The sequence below is a fragment of the Rhynchophorus ferrugineus genome, unplaced genomic scaffold, assembly GCF_030347505.1.
Source record: "Rhynchophorus ferrugineus isolate W39M unplaced genomic scaffold, kcgeb_rfMv2 rfM6, whole genome shotgun sequence".
Lineage (NCBI taxonomy): Eukaryota > Metazoa > Arthropoda > Insecta > Coleoptera > Curculionidae > Rhynchophorus > Rhynchophorus ferrugineus.
The window spans coordinates 4,310,558-4,332,411 of NW_027472585.1; the positions used below are offsets into that span (position 1 = coordinate 4,310,558).

A 21,854-nucleotide genomic window follows, 5' to 3' on the forward strand; every position below is an offset into this window, starting at 1 on the left:
AGAGTCAAGCAAGAAGAAGCTTACTCTACAATAAAATAAGCTAAAGCAGGTGTACCACAAGGAAATGTACTGGGACTAAAGCTTCATCTACTTTGCACTTGTGATATACCACAAATGGAAAATATCACGATGGCTACATTTGCTGATGATACTGCGATTATAGCTGTCGGAGACAATAGTGAGGAAGCCTCACGAAAATTACAACAGGCAAGTGACAATATAAATAATTGGACAAAAGCTTTGAAAATAAGAATTAATGAAAGTAAATCTGTACATGTGCAGTTCACCTATAAACAGACCGTACAAGCACCAATAATATTAAATAACACTATAATTCCATATATTCACAACGCTAAATATCTCGGAATGAATCTCGATGCAAAACTTCGCTGGAAAATCACAATTATCAGTACATAATAAATTGCTATTATATAAGCAAATATTGAAACCTATATGGACATACGGAGTTCAATTATGGTGATGTTCTGCAAAGAGTAACATTAATAAAATACAAAATTTTCAGAACAAAGTCCTGAGAGGTATTGGGTGCACCCAAATACTATAGGACTGATTACCTACATCGAGACCTTCAGATACCCACTGTCAGTCAAGAAATCAAGAGAATTGCAAGGGGACATGAGGAAAGACTCCATTCTCATACTAATATTGAAATATTGCAACTTTTGGATACGACAGGACACAGACAGGACAACAGGACAGGACACAGACTCAAAAGTATCAAACCATCTGAGATTTTGTGTAGTGTTGTGTAGTGAGGTGCATATATTAAAAAATTCACCAGTGACTTGTATAAACATTATTTCACCAGGGACTCAGTTAGAGCCGATGGAGCCTCCTAGTTATATACCTAGATTTAAGTTAGCATAAAGACGAATTGTAGACACTTTTACTACTCATGTCCTAGAACTTTGAAAGATATACCACATACATATAACATTGTATTACATGTACCACAGAGCGCAGAACTTTATGTATTACATCCAACAAATAACTTTTGTATATTACTGAATATTACTAAGTAGTAACAACGCCATCTATAAGAAATACTTCTAACAAATATGTTTTTTAATTCTTATCAATAATATCCAATTGTTCTCTCCGTGCAAAATCAATCATGCGAAAATTAATCAACAATAATAGGTTTTTTGGTTAAACCAATATGATCAAAATAATGTTGAAACCGTATCATTCCATTTTAAATTTTCAATTATAGATTATAGATTAACATTTTGTTTGATGGATTATATCCGATTAGAGTAGAATCGGTATACACGCTATAATTCCAAATATTAAAAAAAACGTACAAGATAATTTATTCTGGTATACTATTTTGGCTGCATTTTGCAGGCCTATAAATTAATTTTAAACGATTTACAATAGATAGGATTACTCTGTATTAAACCGCATCGGTTATAATTGTTACCAATTTCATTTTAATGCCTCACTAACAGTCTTCACTTTTCTTTAAAGGTCTTAAAAACAAAAATTATTAATTTACTTTGAAATAATATGTTATTTAATGGAAAGAATAAGCGACACAAAGAGACACTGACGGTAAAAACAGATGGTCCTATCATATCACAGTATAGTTCATAGCCAGTGAACTACTAGTCGAATAATATAACATACACAGTACATCTTGTATATTTATATGTAGTCTTAACACTTGGGCTGAACAGAACTGGGCCTAATACGTATATGGCGCTAGTTTTATTGCATTAAACTTTTTCAGTTAGTATCAGTTAGTTGAGTTCCATCAGGAACGACAATAAAACGTTGGTTTACTGGCTTCAAACGTGGTCGTAGAGACATCCATGATGCAAAACGTAGTGGACGTCCAAATGAGGTGGTAACCCCAGAAAATATGAAAAAATCCACAAAATCGTTTTAAATGACCGAAATGTGAAATTGCAGAGTTAGCTGACATCGTAAAGATATCAAAAGAACCTGTTGGTTTTTATTGCATGAGTATGTGACTATGAGAAAACTCTGTTCAAAGTGGGTGGCGCGTTTGCTCACTGTTGACCAAAAACAAGAACGTGTTAATGATTCTGAGCAGTGTTTGGCTATGTTTAAACGTAGCATGGCGGAATTTTTACATCGATATGTGACTATGGGTAAAACATGGATCCATCACTTCACTCAAGAATCAAAACGATCGTCATCTGAGTGGCAAGTATATTTTGAGGCAAATGATAAATCGTTCTACAAAAATAGTATTGAAATGTTAGAGCGGCGCTGGATTGATTGTATGGCTCTTGATGGTGATTACGTTGATGAATAAAGCCAATTTTGAACAAAACCAAGGCGTTTTCTTTTCGGCCCACGTGTAAAAATTTAACCATAATTAAATTTCAATCAGTCAATTAGTTCTATGTCAATGTGTTTTTAATAACGGAAAACATTAAGCATCGCGCAGTATTGCAATCACTGTTCGATATTTTTATCTCGTGCCGTGACACTTAGGCGAACGAAAAACTGAATAAGACCTTCGAAACTTTCTTGGTATCGAAAAATAACCGTGCCGAAATCGATTTGGCATCGCGAAAGCTCTAGAATCGATAAAAAGCACTACGAAAATATTCTCGGCGTGAATAAACATCGGTCTATTACTGATTTTATGGCGACTTCGTACGTCAAACGAGCGAAAAAAATCCTCTCCGGAATATTTCTCGTTTAATTGCAAGGATCGGAACTTCTCGAACTCGCAATGAACTCGGTTTGGAGCCTATTAAAAGTTACCCGAACTATTCCTGTTGCAAAGTTGAAATTATGCAACCGCTTATAGTTTTTTGCGAGTTTCTTTGCGCTCGATTATGGCGGATTCTGCTGCTCTAACGAGAACCCCATTCGCCAACGTCATTACGTCGTTTTTTTTCCTTCTTTTTTACTCGTTATTTTTATTAAAAAAAAATTACGGTGGATTCGTGATGGAGATTAATGAAACGAGAACTTGTTTTCTTGTTTGCTGCTGGTCTGTTTTTATGCATTCGATGAGTGATTGCAGTATTAGGTTTCGATCTATTAACGGATCCTAAATTATCCAATAGTTAAGCAAATTTTTTTCACCAAACTACAGCTATTAGAATTTTTTTGATATTTCCAATTTTTATAAAAATAGTAAAAATCCAGTTATAGTTTTATTTCTAACACCAAATTTCAACTAAATCGGTGCAGTATAACTTGAAATATCATCAGTATCATGTCATATATGAAAATATTTTCGAGAAAAAAGCGTTTAAAGTTTCGTTTTTACGCGCCGCAATTTATATTTTGAAAAACAAGTAAAGAGCATTTTCTTATAATATTAAATTTTGAAAATATAAAATAATGAAATACACCCTTAAGTTTTCAATCTTAGAACCCTGCGTGCACAATTGCTACCATAATGAAAAACACATTTTCAAGCAAGCGTTACTATAATTGATCAAGACAAAAAGTAAATCAATATCATTTGATTATACATACTTGAATATATGATGCTGTTATTTCAATATCGAAATGTACCATATTTGACTTCAACTTTGTTTAGTTTCTTTCGTTTTCATTAATATTTCCAAAACCCCAGTTAAAATCTTTTATTTGTATTATTTTAAGTTATTTAGGGAAGAAGAAAAACATGTTAGTAAATGCTACTGATGAAAAAAAAATCTATAGTCTGTTCAAAGTTATTTTGTACCTACGTCATTTAAATTTGTGACATCAAAATGTCGCTCAACTCTGAGTTTTACTTCAGTTTGGCTTTGACATACAACAAAATGCTAATCTAAATAAAATAATTGAACAAAAATGTTATCAAATATAATTTATTTTAACATTATAGTACATTTAAAAACTACAGTTAGAAACACCCTCAATAGTTTATAGGTTAGAGTTATAACTTTAACTCTTATCATTGGTTTCAAGAATTTTACATACGTTTAACAACCGGACGACTTTGACAGGTTCATTAGTTTACATGTTCGAACTAATCAGACCGCATTGTGTCTCTTTTTAACTAGAATAAATTGAGAAGGAATATATTGTGTGATTCTAAAACGAATTTACAATTTTCGGCAGGCAACACATTAAACATCTTAATAACATATACCCAAAAACTTCAAATCGACTATATTAATGCATATCTGATTTTACTTTGAGTAAAGTTTTTCATCTTTCAATTCTACTAATTATCTCTCTACAAAGTGGGTGCCGCACGAGCTGATTTTTGACCAAAAATAACGACGAGTCGATGATTCGGAGCAGAGTTTGAAGATGATCAAGCGTAATAAACCCGAGTTTTTGCGTCGATATGTGACAATGGAACATGGCTCCATAATTTCACTCCGAAGTCCAATCGATAGTCTCAACATAGAGAAAACTCAACAGTCGGCTGGTAAGGTTATGGCGTCTGTATTTTGGGATGCGCATAGAACAGTTTTCATTGACTACCTTGAAAAAGGAAGGACCATCAACAGCGACTATTACATAGCGTTATTGGATCGTTTAAAGGACAAAATCGCCGAAAAACGGCCGCATTTGAAGAAAAAGAAAGTCCTGCTTCACCAAGACAATGCACCGTGTCACAAGTCAGTGAAAACGACGGCTAAAATCGACGAATTGGACTTCGATTTGCTGGCTCATTCCCCGTATTCTCCAGATCTGGCCTCCAGCGACTATTTCCTGTTCTCAGACGTCGAAAGAATGCTCGCTGGGAAGAAATTTTCACAGAAGGTCTAGAACAGATAATTTCTAGTTGGTAACACGAGACTAACACGTAACAGACACTAAATTAAGATTAAAAAACTAGTCTTTTGTTTGCCCAGAAGAGCAACTAGTTGTGTTTGCATAACAACGAAAATTATTTACAAATTCGCCCACTTCATTTGCAAATTTATTAATCCCAATCTAACATTCGTTATGCCAACCACACACGTACATCATACGCAGCAGCAATGCTGCCGGTTCAAAAGGGTTCTAATTAGGAATTGTTGAACACGCCATTCCGATTATATACCCGTAATGTCGGGGTTTATGCAACCCTTTATACGCGTCCGGGCGACCCCTGTTTTAATTACCGACCCTAACGGTTATCGGGGGGAGCCTCCCTTCCCCCTCTGAAATATTTATGTCCCGGAACGACCAGATTTCTGTTCTTTCTCCGTCGAATGGGACGGAACCTCTTTAGATTTAATGAAAACCATAACTCTTTTCGCGCGTCCTATCGATCCGAATTAATCCCAAAGCAGAGGTGGTGATCGTAATTTTATTAAATCTACCGTGGATATACAGCGGGTTTCATATTGTGCTGAGGTGTGAATAAACGAACGGGCGAATTATTTTCGTCATGTCCGTGTTTTATCCATAGTGTTATGTAAATTATTTAAAGATACAGTATTCCCTGTAGTTTTACCAGTAGTATAACCTTAAATCCCAATCAATTATTTTTATCTATATATTAATCGGCTTAGCGAAAGTTTTGCCTGTCTCTTTGATGAAAACGTGCACCGAGAGGCAATTTTCAGGCCGAATATTTTAATGTAATATGCGTTTCAAATAAATATATTCCAATAAAACGAAAAATGCCCAAATCAAGCAACCAAGAATAGCCGTCATGTCGCTGACACAATGTATCTAAACAAAACCGGCCGGTAGCTGTGCGGACTAACAGGTCAATTGAAGAATCCTTGGCCTGACACACATAGATGGCGCCACTAGAATTAAATCTGTGGCGACCGCCACGACCCTTTAGGCCACCACCAATTCACCATCAACAACTACAAAGGTTGGCAACGCCGGTGGATTGGTACCATGCAGTTCTGGAGTATAAAAGGCCATCACGACGACGTCTCGCTCTCTTTTCTTATCACCGTCCCCCTGTAACAGTACCACTTCCACAGCGCTACCGTACTTCCTTCACCTTAACCTAATATCCTGTCCATTCTCCCATCGACCACATGTATCAACCGTAAGTTAGAATAAACAACTTTGATTCAATCAGTGTTTTTAGTTCCCGTGCAAATTCCTTCCAAAGATAGTAGTGAGTGTTCTGATAAATGATCGCAGCGGCAGCCACACATTTCGACCGACCGACCCGACGAACATTCCTACAAATCCATATGTTTTTTAGTTAGCTCTAACCCTCAAAAGATGCGTGTATTAATTTGACAGCAGTCAGATCATTAGTTTGTGATTGTTATTTAAGAAAAAATGAAATTTCGCGCGTTGATAAAATATTGCTTTTTGAAGGCAAAAAATACAGTTAAAGCAAAAACTTAGCTTGATGCCGAGTTTCCGAACACTGTCCCAGGAAAATCAATGATCAAGGATTTGCATGTTAAGTTTAGACGTGGTGAACGCAGTGGACGCCCAAAAGAGGTTGTTACCGACGAAAATATAAAAAAATCCACAAAATGATTTTGAATAATAGTAAATTGAAATTGAATGAAATAGCAGACACGGTAAAGATATCAACTGAACGTGTACATCATATCGTTCACGAATGTTTGGCTATGAGAAATCTCTGTGCAAAGGGGGTGCCACGCAAGCTCAGTTTTGACCAAAAACAATGACGAGTTGATGATTCGGAGCAGTGTTTGAAGATAATCGAGCATAATAAGCCCGTGTTTTTGCCGATTTATGACAATATATCGTCATGTCTATGACGTATGATGTCTATATATGTCATGTATCACTTGTCGATATGTGACAATGGATTAAACTGGACACGATGAAGTGGATGGCACACGATGAACCCGCTCCAAAGCGTGGGAAAACGGAACAGTCGGCTGGCAAGGTTATGGTGTCTGTATTTTGTAATGCGCATGGAATAATTTTCATTGACTACCTTGAAAAAGGAAGGACCATCAACAGCGACTATTACATAGCGTTATTGGACCGTTTGAAGGACGAAATCGCAGAAAACGGCCGCATTTGAAGAAGAAAAAAGTGCTGCTTCACCAAAAACTTCAACATTCTGCCTGTAGGCAATAAGTATTATTATATGATTTCCGTTATATAATATAATTATCCTGACATGTAGATCTCTTCAGTAAGTGATCTTTTGTACAACTTAGAATCTAAGTTTTATTCTGGATACTATTCTAACTTATTCTAAAGACTATTCTAACTTATTCTAGAGATTATTATATCTTACTCTATGTATCTATTAATCAGTTCGTATGGTAGTTTGCGTTTGACCCTATGTACTAACTACACTGTCATCGCGCACATTTAACTGTTTGGCGAGTGAATTGGGATGCATACTTCGAATCACAGTCGTTATGGGGTTACTCTATTATGAGCGAGATATTCATCGCTGAATATCTGAATATCTCAATGGTAGATTATTATTTTTTATGGAATATTTAAATAAACAGATCGAATCACTTATCTTAAATAATAAAACATGCTTTTTGAAAGACCATCGTAAGATATAATTTTCTCATTTACCTTTTATTTTCAGACCTTCGGCCGGTAGTAGTGGAAGCTACGCACTTAGTTGTTTAGCCGCCGGTGATCCATCCGATGGCCGCCCATTCGCGGCCATGCCGCCCGCAGCCATGAGGCCGGAATCAGACAGTCCACCACCCCCACCTCAGCCCACCCAGGTCCCGGTCCCCCCTCACGAACTCGAACTATTAGCCAAGCTGGAGGCAGCGAACAGACTGATCGAGGCCGACGCCAAATCCCTGGGCTCTCTGAGCGGCGCTTCAGGTCACTCCAGGAAGGGCTCGGACACCAGCCAGGTATCTCTGACCTCAGGTAAGTTGATAAGAGTTCGTCTATTAAGTGAAATAAAGTAAAGCTTGTATTATGGAGAGTGTGCGATAGTCATTTTCTACTCTATCCAAAGTAGTAGTGAAGACACGTCATCTCAATTTATGACGTCAAAATGTCACAATGTTGCTGCCTTTAACTTTGACATTTTACCCATTATTATTAGTTTATTTTAGCTTCTATATATAACAACATTCTAATACAAATAAAATATGTTTTTATTATTTAATTATTACATTGTTACTAGTCGTTTCCGACTAACTTACAATTTGTCTTTATAATAACTTAAATCTAGGTATATAACTAAGAGGACCCATCGGCCCTATCTCAGTCTTTGGCGAAATAATGTTTATATATGTCACTGCTGTATTTTTTATTAACTGCACCTCACTGCACAACACTACACAAGTATGTGTGGCAAAAGTGGCAATGCTTCAATAATCTCATGAGAATGGAATCTTTCCTCATGCTCCCTGGCAATTCTGTTGAAAGACTGACTGTAGTTATCTGAAGGTCTCGACATAGGTAGTCACTCCTGTAGTATTTGGGTGTGCCCACAATACTTCTCAGGACTTGGTTCTGAAAATTTTGTATTTTGTTTGTGTTACTTTTTTTACATACTGTTTTGTTATGAAATCAGCACACTTTACCAAAATTTTTTATATGAACCAAAATACTTTAAAAATAAGTACCAGCTTAAAGAGTTTATATTAATTTTTTTAATTTTATTTTATGTTTATAAAATATAATCAAACAGTATTTTATTATATTTAAGTAATATATTTTGTTTTTTTGAAAAAATATCGATATATCGGTCAAAAATATATCGATATTTTTCGATATCCCTAGTTCCCAACGCTAGTAAATTGTCACAAAGTAGTTTTTCGAAAATACCTATTCTCCGATCTATACTTGTAATATTGGCAACAGCGTCCACACGAGTAACCTTTATTATAAACTACGGTCGCGTTATGTATGTGTATAATCGTGTTTTTTGTATTACACGTTATCAACGTGATAATTTCGTCAAGTGCACGTCGTCGACAACTAAAATATTTAGTTTCGGATAACGTAAACACAAAGAATCAAGGTGATCGTTGCAAATTACCGTCCTGCATTATACGTATATTAATTAACGAATGAAAATCTACAAGCTGCACATGCAGAGTACACGGAAAACCAACATACCAGCCAAGTCCGAGCGTTTAATCTATATATTTTCGTGATAAGCAAACGGTATCGATATGAACAATTAAGTATGTGAGATTCCATAAATGATAATGGGTCGTGAACATATTTTTTGTGATGTATAACGTGGAATTTGGATGTTTGTAATTCTTCATGTGTGCAAATTTGGTTGCCGTCGGCCTGGAACTTCAGAGCGTGTCGATGATGAGTAAGTTTTCGAAAACTTCAGTTACATCAAACTTAATTCCGTATAATTATATTTAGTTTATCTATTAATGACGTATAAATAAAGCATACCAAAGTTAAAACCCGATAGACTATCGAAAATGAGACGCGAGAGCAGTCAGAAGTTTGAGAGAACGAAATCTGGCGAATAGGATGGATGTTGTGACAGTTCGTACTTTAATTCATTGAATTTTAGAGAGTAACTAGAAAAGGTCACTCATTTCAAAGTATTTTATCCATTCGTCAGATATTTTATTTTTAACAGCCTTTAGTGACGTTAATAGTGGGCTTGTTGAGTTGTAAAGTAGAGAAAACAATGTTCTAAATAAAATACAATTCATTTTCTCTCTTTTTTACGTAAATTAATGCACAAAGACGAGTTTGTTCATTAATTTACTTGAATACTTTACTAATTTAAATGAATAATATTAAAAATATAAAATGAAAGGATACAAGATCGCTACGTAATGGTGAAAATAATTATGAGTTAAATAGAATTGACTTACTACATCGTATGTTTGGTTTAGCTAAATCAGATGTTAGCTAACACTGATTGTCATTGGACCCAACTGATGATTGTACACGCGACATGTAAGAATTCTACTGTTCTTTGCAATTAACTATTCCGTTTTTGTTCTTCGGTTATTGTTGACCCGTTCTTTCATCTTAATTTGACGTTTCTGTTTTCATTCTCGACATTTGACTGTTCTGACTGTTTTTTTCCTAATTCTTTATACGCCGATGTTTTCATTTTCGATGCATTGCTCTTTTAGGCACCGAGCAAACAGAAACGCTTGGCATGCGCGATAAATTTGATATTGCCACATTGCCAGTTCTTGTAAATTATATGTATATTTGAAGAATATTGATAAGTTCATTGGTATAAATATTACAAGATAATATTCTAATAAAACTAATTTAAATAAATAATTGTAATTGAAAATACAATAAGTACGGTAACAAATATATACTTTCACCCTTTCAGGCAATCCTATAAATACACATAACCTTGTTTTTTCTTTCTACAATTCAAAATTTTTAGTCAAGTCAAATTTCAATGTTTCTTGTTAAATTTTCTCACTCAAGGCATATCCAGTAATATTCCACTAAACTTTTACTTTTACAGGCTCAACTTTGTCTAAAATATAATTAATTTAGTATAAAATTGAACGCAGTTTGCAAATTTCAAATAAATAATACCGCTTGTACTCACTTAAAAGAAATGTCATCATTAAGAAGAAATAAAGTGGCATAATGACTCGAAATCAAACAATGAGTCACTGAAAGTAGCCTATGTTTAACCATCGTATAACATACATTATCCGATATAAAAAAACGGTTTAATTAATAAAATTATCATGATGATTTTAAAGACAGAAATATAATAAATTGATATACTTCATTTAATTTAATATTCTTATACATATATAATTTTTATGTTTTAGTGTTTTAGTTAAATGCTATCTAGAAAGAACAATAAATAAACGAGATAACTAGTGCTAATAAGATATATTGTTATCAATTAGATACAAAATGATGCGTAATTTCAATAAGTCCTATATAAAGTCAAAAACTGATTAAGATAATTAATATTTTATATTTTAGCTTGTAAATATTTTTAACAGAAATAGTTATATTATGAAAAGTATGGGGTACGAAAAAATATACTATGATGTACATTATATAGGTTATTTTTAATGACTTAGGACATATGGTTAGTTTCGAAAAATGTTTGGCAATTGTTCAGATCAGGCTTTTATATGCTTTACATTACAAGTATATAGCAACACAAGTTTTATCTAATTTTCTTTTTATTATATCACATTAAATGATTCTGCTTTTAATGGCCAATCAAAAATCTAATAATACATCTAAAAAAAATCATTGCTGTAGTAACGAACGGCTTAATTGAAAATATTCCAAAGTCCAAACATTTCTTTTAAATTATTATTTTTTCTGCCTGTTTCAATTAATAAAAGTGATAACTCATATCTAAAAAGGCATAGGGTATATGTTGTTAATCTTCTAATAAAACAAATTTGCATTATTATTTATTAAACAACAAGACGGTGAAATGAGTCACGAACAGGCAGTATTTACGTTCACTGACTTATACTGCGGGAGAAATCAATTTATAATATAAGAGTGACTTTCCATTATTTGCGATTGCTAAGGCGATCTGCATCGAAAGTAGATTCGGTTTTCACTGCATACATGCTGATTTATAGTAAGTACCACGTACATAAAAGATAGAATAAAAGTTTAAACACTTGTATATAACGGTGTATATAATGGAAGAATCCGTCGCAAAATTATATAAATGGCATTGTATTAGTTATCCAGAAGTTTTAGAAATATTAATTCAAATATCAAGTGCATGAACTGAAATAATAACAAATTACCACATCTTTGTAAGTATACTTTTAATCATTGCTATTATTGACATATTAATCGTCATTTTAATTATGTCATGGTGATATTTGCCCCTTTAGATTGACCTACAAATATAAAAAGTTCCCTAAGTATCATATAAAAAAAAATCAAGAAGGAAATGATTGCCAAGAGCAAATATCACACTGTTGATTATAGATTTCTAACATCGTTCAATGGATCAGCAGTCAAGCTTTAAGAAAAGTGAATCGGGCCAAATTGGCTTTAACAGTTTGTTATTTATAAAATAATTAACGTTCGAAGAATGTCTTCCATATGAAGAAGTGTCTCTTCACATATTGGACTATGAGGACTCGTTCAACCTATTGAACATCTCGAATAAAATCACTGATAATCTTAAAGTCACCTTGAAAGCTTTGTACTCTATATTTGCATCTGATAGCAACTTCATCGATATGATCACAAACAGACAACCGTCCACATTAAAATGCGCTGTCTTGCAAAGGAAAGTGATGTGGTAAATTAATCCAAAGAAATTATGTTATCTTGTGTCAACTGGACTAGAGAGGAACTATACCCATTTGTTGTGAAACATATATCACCAAATCAATAAAGCACATTAAGTCCCAGAACATCAACTTTGAGCAGCTTTAAGTACGAATTGGGTATAATCTTACGATATTATAGCCACCCGTTGATACTATTTTCTCCTAGAAACTGGTCTAACTATAACCTGCAGGTATGTCATGAAGAACGATTGAATTACATTATATACCATTCTGCGATATGACCACTTGGGGTACTATTTTCTTCTAAATACTAGTGGTCCGAATATAGTCTCCATGCTATGAAGGAAATGTTTCCGAACTATTAAACTACATTTTATCCCAAATCTAGTATAAGATTCTGTATTCGCCAGGCTTATGTCATTTTATAAAAGCTGCAATTATTATACAGTAATACAAGTAGAAACAGTTGTCTATTATGAAAAAATCCAGTAGTTAACGAATTTAAATAATCAATTAAAAATTAAAAATCGATTTCTATCGCACTATAAATATTGTGGTACTTTTGTCAAGCCACGAAGTTAACTGAACTGACTTTCGTGATTAACATCACAGTCTGATTTTTAAAAATTTAAAAAAATTGAGAATTTTCAAAAAAAAATACATAAAATGTTGTCATATTCAACTTTTCTTCCATTATCGATGTACTCAACTGGAACTTCGAGATATGCAAATGTAAAACAGATGCAAATGCTGATGCTCATTCGCCAAAATCATGCTACTAACTCCTAAAACCTAATTACTAGTCGTTGCCAACTAACTTACAATTTGTCTCTGCAGTGACATAAAACCATGTACTTATCTAGAAAGACCCATGGTCTTTACTTAGTCTCTAACTGTATTATGTAGGTCCATATAGCTTTTAGGTATCTGCTTGTATAGCAACAACTTATTATATACGGATAGTTCTGGTCTTTTTTTAATTGAATTTTAATTCGAGTTCTTCTTTTCAATATTCATCGCAAGGTACTTAGCATTCACCGCAATAATTCCATGGCTGAATAACGTCACGGACCTAGATCTCTACTTCGACCGACGGTTTGGTTGGCATTCCCAAATCCAGAAAGGGTCGGGGATAGCAAACCTGCTATTTTCTCTGATCTGCCCTTCTAGCAGACTTCCCATCTCCATCAAATGCTTATTTTATAAGATGTTAATTCGGTTCGTACTCCTCTACGGATCTAATGTCTACTTCAAGTTTGCTACACCCAACCAGGTAAAACGGCTTCAAGTTTTTGAAAATAAGCCCCTCAGGAGAATCTTAAATGCTCCATGGTTTGTCAGAAATATTTAAATTCATAAGGAAACTGGCACTCCAGAAATCAAGCACTTCATATCTCAGTCATTCCACAAACAACAACTCAGCTCGAGTTCTTCTGAAAACGCGCTTGTTCGCGAGCTAATCGATATGCTGGGAGCTTAGTATCGCGTCATCGCTAACTTCCCTTTTTCAGGCTGAAACGATTTCATCCATCGCTGCGGTCATAACTTTTGCCCCCGTAAGACAATATCCAGTCGTGTGTTAACTCAAGTTCGCAAATCTATAGTTAGTTTCACTATCTGTTTCTTCGCCGGGTCCTCGTGCCTAATAACGTCTGGCCGGTTAACGGGTGCTATATCCAGTAGCTATATAGCAGTAGCGATTCACAGGGATCAACTGTGAGGCGGTTTTGGTTCAGTGTATTGGTAAGCCCAGAGGCAATCCCATATAATCCTGTCCAACTTGTCACTCCGGGACAAGTCTCCGCGACCAGGTTAACTTAACATTGTTAATGTATGGGATGGATAGTATTATTCATATTTATTGGTATATAAATAGTTTGTTTGTAGGTGAAATCAAAACGTACTAATTTACTCTTGTTGACTTTGATTCTCCATGTCTAGGTCCACTTATTTATATTATTACTATTGGTTCGAATAGCAAGTATCGCAGTGTCTATTAGTGGAATGTCAGATGTAAAAAGTAGGTAAAGAACAGGACACAAAACATTTCCTTGAGGTACACCTGCTTTAGTTTCCTTCATTTTTGAGTAAACTTCTTCTTGTTTAACTCTAAACATACCAGCTGAAATATAGCATTTTAAGAGTTCAACGTATTACTTTTGTAATACGGTAACATTTTGTTGAGTTTATGCATCAATCCTTTTGGGCAGACTTTATCCAAAGCTTGCGTTATGTCCAGGACAATAGCTGAGCTCTGATTATATATACCTGCTCAATTATTAAAGGTTTGCTTATCAAACCCAACTGATATGCAGCTATTGGATTTTTTTTTATGAATGGTTTTAATATTCTTAACAGGAATTTTTCAGCAGCAGTGAAATAATAAGGTTTTATTCTATTTGATGGTTTTCCAGATCATAATAACTTAGCCATTTTCTAAAAACCGGGACGTGTTTTATTCAGATTGCTGCATTAAACAAATTGTTAAGTTTTATAATTGCCTTTCTTGGTAGGGCCTTGAATTTTTTTTTGGATCTTTGGATTAATCCCACTATACGGCTCCAAAACTTTGACACTGTACAGTCGGTCATCTGTAAACTGTTTCAAATGCTATACTTGAAGCAAATTCTACATGTTTCTGTCTAAGATCATGTTAGCAATGAAGCCATTCATTTAAAATCAATCCCAACAGTCAGTGTAGAGTCTCTTTGGTGGTATTTACAACGAGAAAATCTAAGACAAGCAATTTTTACATTTATACCGTGAAGTTAACAGCTAAAGTTAACCAATTTCTGAAATTATTTTTAGTAGTGACCACCACAGACTATAATCTGTCGGCTCCATGTTACTGATGAGCTATGGAATCGATAATAATCATTATTCTAAATCTATTTGTAAAAGCAGTTTGATTTATAGCCCTTTACAGTTAATGCGATTAGTTTTTATGCGGAACTACTGAAATTAGTCACGCCCAAATCCTGACAGTTATATCGGTATTTACTACCTGTCGCTTAATAAGAATATTAATCGATATTCGGTCCCTAAATGGTTGGTCCTTTTGTTTTGATGTCTGTACCGAAAGTAACTGTTCCTTGACTTCTTTGATTTCAAATTATTTATTCATTATAACCTCCATCAATTTGGATAAAATATTGAGATTTTAGAGCAATCTGCGGTATCGTTTTATTATAGTTAATATTTTTATTATTTATTACTTTGTGTTCGTTTTTGTTTCCGACGTTATAATTAAATATTTAACTTATATTAATATACTGTTTGTTTTTAAGTAATATTAATAATAAATAACAGTGTACAGTGTTCTCAATCTTATATTGTTTTTTATTCGATCCTAAGTGTGCTCTGAACAAAGATGATGTACCCGGCAGCGCAGAAAAAAAGCAGAAGAAGATTTCCCAGTAGAGATATTAATAATTTAAAATCCATATCAAATAAAATCGTTCATTATAATTATCATCGTTATCTTTGACATTTTACAATTTTTTACGTGTTACACTGAAATTGAGAAATTGTTGTCATCATATCAGTTTTTACTTTTCATTGGTATTTATCGAGTTTGATGGGTTGCATAATAGATGTAGTGAAATTGTAAATAAAATATAGAAAGTTACTTTAAACGATTAAACGTGAGTATTAGTCTAATTTGTTATAAGTATGCAACTCTCCATACAGCAAATGAATCGATTACTCCGTTTATATATATCAAATATAACAATTATATTATGTTAAGAATAGTCTAGGCATATTTAAAACTCTCGAAAATTTTTGCCGTGTCGGTATGGAAGGTTGCATTACAACAACAAATTATATTAATCTTTGAATTTTATGTAATTGGTGTATATTTCTAAAACGTAATTTAAAATTATTTATACTTTAGAACTAATAATCTAATATTTTTGAAGCACGTGTTACTTTAGCTGTCTATAGATTAGAACTCCAGAATTAATTACTATCTTGGAAACACTTTTTGGCAATTATTTCTTTCTCTGAATTAACCTGGTTTTTACGTTATTTTTGAACTTTAATTAAGCAACGAGTAATGATGGAAGACTTGTCTATCACTTATCCATTTTACGTCATTGCATTGACCCAACACTAACACTATTAATAGACGCCTGTTTGCAAATTAAAAATATTTTGATAAACATATAAAGACGCTGCAATTAAATACTTTTGGCAATCGCACTTTTCCAGTTTTAAAATAGCACATATTTTCAAACGCGATTCCACGGTATCTATGGCTTAACGTGCTGAAACAACACACGCGTCCTGTTAACACTTACAACAACTTGTTTAGTGCCCGGTGTAGTCAGTGTTATTTACTCGCTACCATATGTGATGATATTTTCGTGCGAGTCTTTTTAAAGTTGTTACCGATAAGCCTGGTTAAATTAAACGAATATTGCACAAATAAGTAGCGTTGTATACGCAGTCATGGTTAAATACGATAAATTAGAAGATCTAAAACGGTTTATTGGACGTGTTATTTATGGTCAAACTCGACAGAAATCGATGAACAATGTTATAGAGTATGTCGTCGGAAACTCGGTTTTTTATTGTCCACTAGGTGAGTTTTATTCTTTACCATTTTGAAGTTTTTTTTTAAATATATCTTAAAGTCTCCTTTATACGATATTTTACTTCTTACTATTTTTTTATCGCGAAGGTAAAAAATGACTTGGAACGATATAATCACTCAGATCACACAGATCTAGAAGCAAGGAAATTGGGTGCACTTGAAACTTTAAATTCTTCAAGTCTTGAAAATGTATTATCAATAAATAATTAAACATTTAAAGCATGTTCAAAGAATTTTTTCACTTTTAAACTTAAAGAAAATTGGTCTAAGGTCACCATAATACCTGTTTTTTTCTACATAACTATACACTAGCAGTGCAAAACAGTTACAATTTGGGGAAGTGGTATTGTTTTTTTTTATTAATTGCTTCTTACATTACATATGCTTGGTACAATATTAATTTACAAATTAATGTATTACTAGTTAATAATACACTTATACACTAAACAAGTTCGTGTGGTATGGTTTGCTTCAATCTTCTGGTTTCCTGCGTATTGTCCAGTAGCAGTGTTGATTTCTCGTTGCTGTGATTTAGCAACCTTATTTCATGTTTTAAAGCGAAATCTTGGATCAATGTATCCATTTGATTTACAGGTCACCGTGCAGCTCTTCATTAGTTACGTACCGATGGGCATTAGTAATTAATCGCTGAACTTTGTTTTGGGAACTGGACTGACACATTCGATTAACACATACTTGAAAAATATTAAAATTTAAGTTATACTCTACCCTGTATACCCCAGACTTTGTTCCATCTAACCTGCCATTTGTTTTAATCTGTAACATATAACTAATATTGCTAAACGTATGAAGACGTAAAATATTCATTCGTTACAAATGTCCGAAAAATCTTAATAAAAATGTAGGTGACCAAAATTTCAACTTATAAACTGACCATATTATTCATAACAATATGAAAATATTATCCATAATACAAATCTAACCTAACAAAAAACGATCAATAAAACAATAAGATACAAATAAACAACTCAAGAACTCATAGCGAGTCTAATAAGGACTGTTGACTTTGAGTACTTCACAAGAGTGTCAGTGCATCTCAATATACTTACCAATTAGCTAAATGTACGTGAATACAAAACTAAAATCTGACTTGATTAGTAGTAGATACAGTAATATATAATGGATGTCAGAATAATATTTAGATTTTTCGCATAAGAGATCACTTACTGAAAGGATTTTTTGTATATAATAATTATCATTAGAAATTCAAGGTAAAAATAAACCATAGTAGCCTACCATAGTTTTTACTTTTCATTCGTATTTATCGAGTTTTTTTTTCTATTTTTTAGCAAAATTAATTTTTTTATACAACCTAATTCCTTTCAAGGGTGATACACTGATTATAGCGACCTTCTAAATTTTCGATACCATTTTTGTAGTACAATTTGTCCTTTGCTTCAAAATAGACTTCAGTTTCGGCGATCACCTCTTCATTCGACGAAAATTTCTTCCCAGCGAGCATTCTTTTGAGATTTGAGAACAGGAGATAGTCGCTGGGGGCCAGATCTGGAGAATACGGTGGATGAGGAAGCAATTCGAAGGCCAATTCATGGAATTTTGACATCGTTTTCACTGACTTGTAACACGGTACATTGTCTTGGTGAAGCAGCACTTTCTTTTTCTTCAAATTCGGTCGTTTTTCGGCGATTTCGTCCTTCAAACGATACAATCACGCTATGCAATAGTCGCTGTTAATGGTCCTTCCTTTTTCAAGGTAGTCAGTAAAAATTATTCCATGCGCATCCCAAAATATAGGCGCCATAATCTTGCAGGCAACTGTTGCGTTTTCCCGCGTTTTCGAGCGGGTTCATCGAGTGCAGTCCACTCGGATGACTGTCGAATGGACTTCGAAGTGAAATGTTGGAACCATGTTTCATCCATTGTCACATATCAACACAATAACTCGGGTTTATTACGCTTGCTCATGTTCAAACACTGCTCCGAATCATCAACTCGTCGTTGTTTTTGGTCAAAAGTGAGCTCGCGCGGCACCCTCTTTGCACAGAGCTTTCTCATACCCAAATATTCGTGAATGATATGATGTACACGTTCAGTTAATATGAGTGTCTGCTATTTCAGTTTACGGTCATTCAAAATCGTTTTGTGGATTTTTTAATGTTTCCTTCGGTAACAACCTCTTTTGGGCGTCCACTGCATTCACCGCCGGTGCTCATTTCACCACGTCTAAACTTAGCATACCAATCCTTGATGGTTGACTTTACTGGGGCAGTGTTCGTAAACTCGGCATTAAGCCAAATTTTCGCTTCAACTGTATTTTTCTCTTCAAAAAGCAATATTTTATCAAGACGCGAAATTCCTTTTTATCCATTTTTTTCACAATAACAGTTACTTCACTCAAAATGCTATAATTTACAAACTAATGATCCGACAGTTACCAAATGTATACATGCATCTTTTGAGGGTTAGTGCTAACTAAAAAACATATGGATTTAATTCTTGTAACGCTATATATGTGTCAGGCCGGGGACTTTTCAATTGACCTGTTAATAGCCTATAATGTATAATTTACTTTTGATTGCAAGTCGAGTGAGGGAATAAGAGAGAACAATAAACTTTTTGTAACATAATAAGGGCAACTGATCCCGCAGAATATAATCTGATAAGTATCTTCTTCTTGTCAACGGTTTATGCTGATCTCGAGATTTTACGGTCTGTTTCTTCGGTCTTTCCGCCACACTTAATCGAGTTGATTTAATCTGAAGCTAAGGGCGTTAAAATGATCTGTTAGTCTGTTTAATCCGTTAGATCTCATATTTGGTATAAAATGTTTCCTTCCAAAGAAGTTTCCATATTTTAAAAGTTAAATCTAATACTCATCTGTATTATTAATAGTCAACTCTACAGCTTGAAAGCTTAGACACATCTTGAAAATTGGTACTTAATCTATTTTTAAGAGTTGATTATGCAATGATTGATTTTAATATTCATGATTGTCTCTGGACAATATTTTTATAATAATGTTCCGAATTAATTGTATACGAAGATGTCAATTTCAAATAACACATGAGGGGTCTTGTAAGTGCTGCTTATAACCTTGGTGAGCTTTATTATTTCCCTTGGTAGTTCAACAACATTTCTAACATTTAAATGACACAGACGATAAAAGTAAATGAGTCACTGTCACTACGTACATCTAATTAATTGGTGAGTTCATTGGGGCACCTTGACCCTCTTTCAGAGCAGACGCAGAGAAGAAGTTATCCCAAGACATAAACCTTCCATCCTTCTTTATCCAGTTTTAAGCAATATGGGTGAACGAGGAACGAGCAACTGGCCTAACTACGATCTTATAAATACTTAACTAAACCTTTCCTAAAACTGACAGGTCTGCTCTGCTGATTTTATAAGCAATGGTTCTGACTATCTGATCTAATCCAGATAGCTTTGGCGTAGTCCTCATTAATAAGAAATTGGACAAAAATACCAATGAACTTCTTCCCTCTCATAAAACACTGTCTTCCCTCTACATATTTCCAATTCCAGGTAAAGCATCGTAGCCATCGTAGACAACATCTGCATGAAACATGTTGAACACAACTAGTGCCTTGTGTTAGTTAGTGTGTCTAGTTAGCTCATATCAGTTATATTGAAGTTATGTTACAATGTTACCGATAATAGCTAAGGCGTTTGAAAAACTACCAATGAAAAGATTCAATAATTACCAAAATGTTACCAAAGCAGGGTTGCTACCAAATCAAATTCAGTTTATGAAAACTTAAAATCGTAGTAACGGAACACGGAGCATTTTTCTTTCTCATTTTATTAATTATCATTACTCTCTTTAAAAAGAAACAGAATGAAGTCTGATGCGTCCGAACATGTAACATATATGCATTAGATGTACTATAATGTCAAAGGAAATTATATTTCATAACGTTATTTTTCTTTCATTATTTCATTTATATTAGTATTTTGTTGTCAGAGTCAAAATAAACATAAAAATAAAAATAAAAAATGTTTTTCTTTCAGGGACAAGTTCAATAACTGATCGAACTGATGAAGGCGAAGAACTCTGGGCCAAATGGAGTCATATAGTCAATAATTGGGAGGAGCAATGGAAAAAACAGAACGTTCAAATTAGAGAACTAGTCCGGAGAGGAATTCCTCTTCATTTTCGTGCGATCGTATGGCAACTGCTTTGTGCTGCTGCGGACGCGCCAGAAAAGAAACTTTATGCGGAATATATAAAGGTATGAAAGTCCTCATTGTTCCATTTAAGATTCCTTATCAATTTCCTATTTGATTTCAGACAAAATCACCTTGCGAAAAGGTGATTCGACGGGACATTGCCCGCACATATCCGGAGCATGATTTTTTCAAGGAGAAAGATGGTTTGGGACAGGAGTCCCTTTTTAATGTCATCAAGGCGTATTCCTTGCACGACCGCGAGGTTGGATATTGTCAAGGATCCGGTTTTATAGTTGGACTTTTGTTAATGCAAGTAAGTAATGACTAATTGATATAATTTAAATTGATGGTAATGGCATTAATATATAATTAATCCAATCGCCAACAAACACATTATTTTATCGTAATGATTAAACAGTTCTCAACAACCAATTAGAAACCATTGAATTTACCTGTGTTAGAGATAAATCAAGTAATATCGTTCCTATTTCCATTCCATTAGTGTTGTTTCTTTAGACAATAAAAATTACATCGAAAATAATTAAATTCATTTTAAAGATACAATATGGAATTATTTTTAATCCACTATTTCCTATCAATTTCACTTATAAGAAAACTAATAAAGCAAAATTAATTAAAAAGGTTTATTATTATAGTTTCAATGCTGTAAAAAAAGCCCCGGATTTTATACTAATTATAATACCAAAATTATAAAAAATGTATTAAAACACATTAAAAATAATACCTTCAGTACTAATAATGTTAACAAGTTATTCGCTATGTAAAATGATGTTTTAGTCAAGAAAATGTATTTTGAATGAATATGGGAAAGTCATCTTAAAATATCTTGACATACAATCAAATTGGTCGGTATAGAAAAGTCTAAATAATTATTTAGTTCGCCTAAAAGAGAAGGATTTTTGTCCTTTTCGTCTATCATAAACATGAACATTAAACGTTTTAATTACAGCTGTTTTATTATGTCGTTGTTTTGA

General features: G+C 33.7%; 1 protein-coding gene and 1 long non-coding RNA gene across 9 annotated transcripts in view; one reads left to right on the forward strand and one right to left on the reverse strand.

The window, feature by feature from the left end:
• Positions 1–21,854, forward strand: part of Evi5 (Ecotropic viral integration site 5) — a 131,299-nt gene that overhangs the window by 103,009 nt on the left and 6,436 nt on the right. For 6 of the 8 annotated variants that reach the window (XM_076408414.1, XM_076408417.1, XM_076408416.1 and 3 more), the window contains 3 exons: positions 7,466–7,764; positions 20,701–20,921; positions 20,981–21,172. In XM_076408414.1, coding sequence (XP_076264529.1) covers positions 7,548–7,764; positions 20,701–20,921; positions 20,981–21,172 — 630 coding nt within the window. In that variant the 5' untranslated portion in view covers positions 7,466–7,547. Of the gene's footprint in view, positions 1–7,465; positions 7,765–8,759; positions 9,176–16,242; positions 16,678–20,700; positions 20,922–20,980; positions 21,173–21,854 lie in introns of those variants that run through there. The other 2 variants (XM_076408420.1, XM_076408419.1) reach the window with 2 other exon arrangements.
• On the reverse strand, positions 10,083–10,542 carry LOC143198910 (uncharacterized). The gene is made up of 3 exons (XR_013006314.1): positions 10,406–10,542; positions 10,274–10,330; positions 10,083–10,214 (listed from the first exon to the last, which is right to left on the reverse strand). It is a non-coding gene; the product is annotated as an uncharacterized LOC143198910 (long non-coding RNA).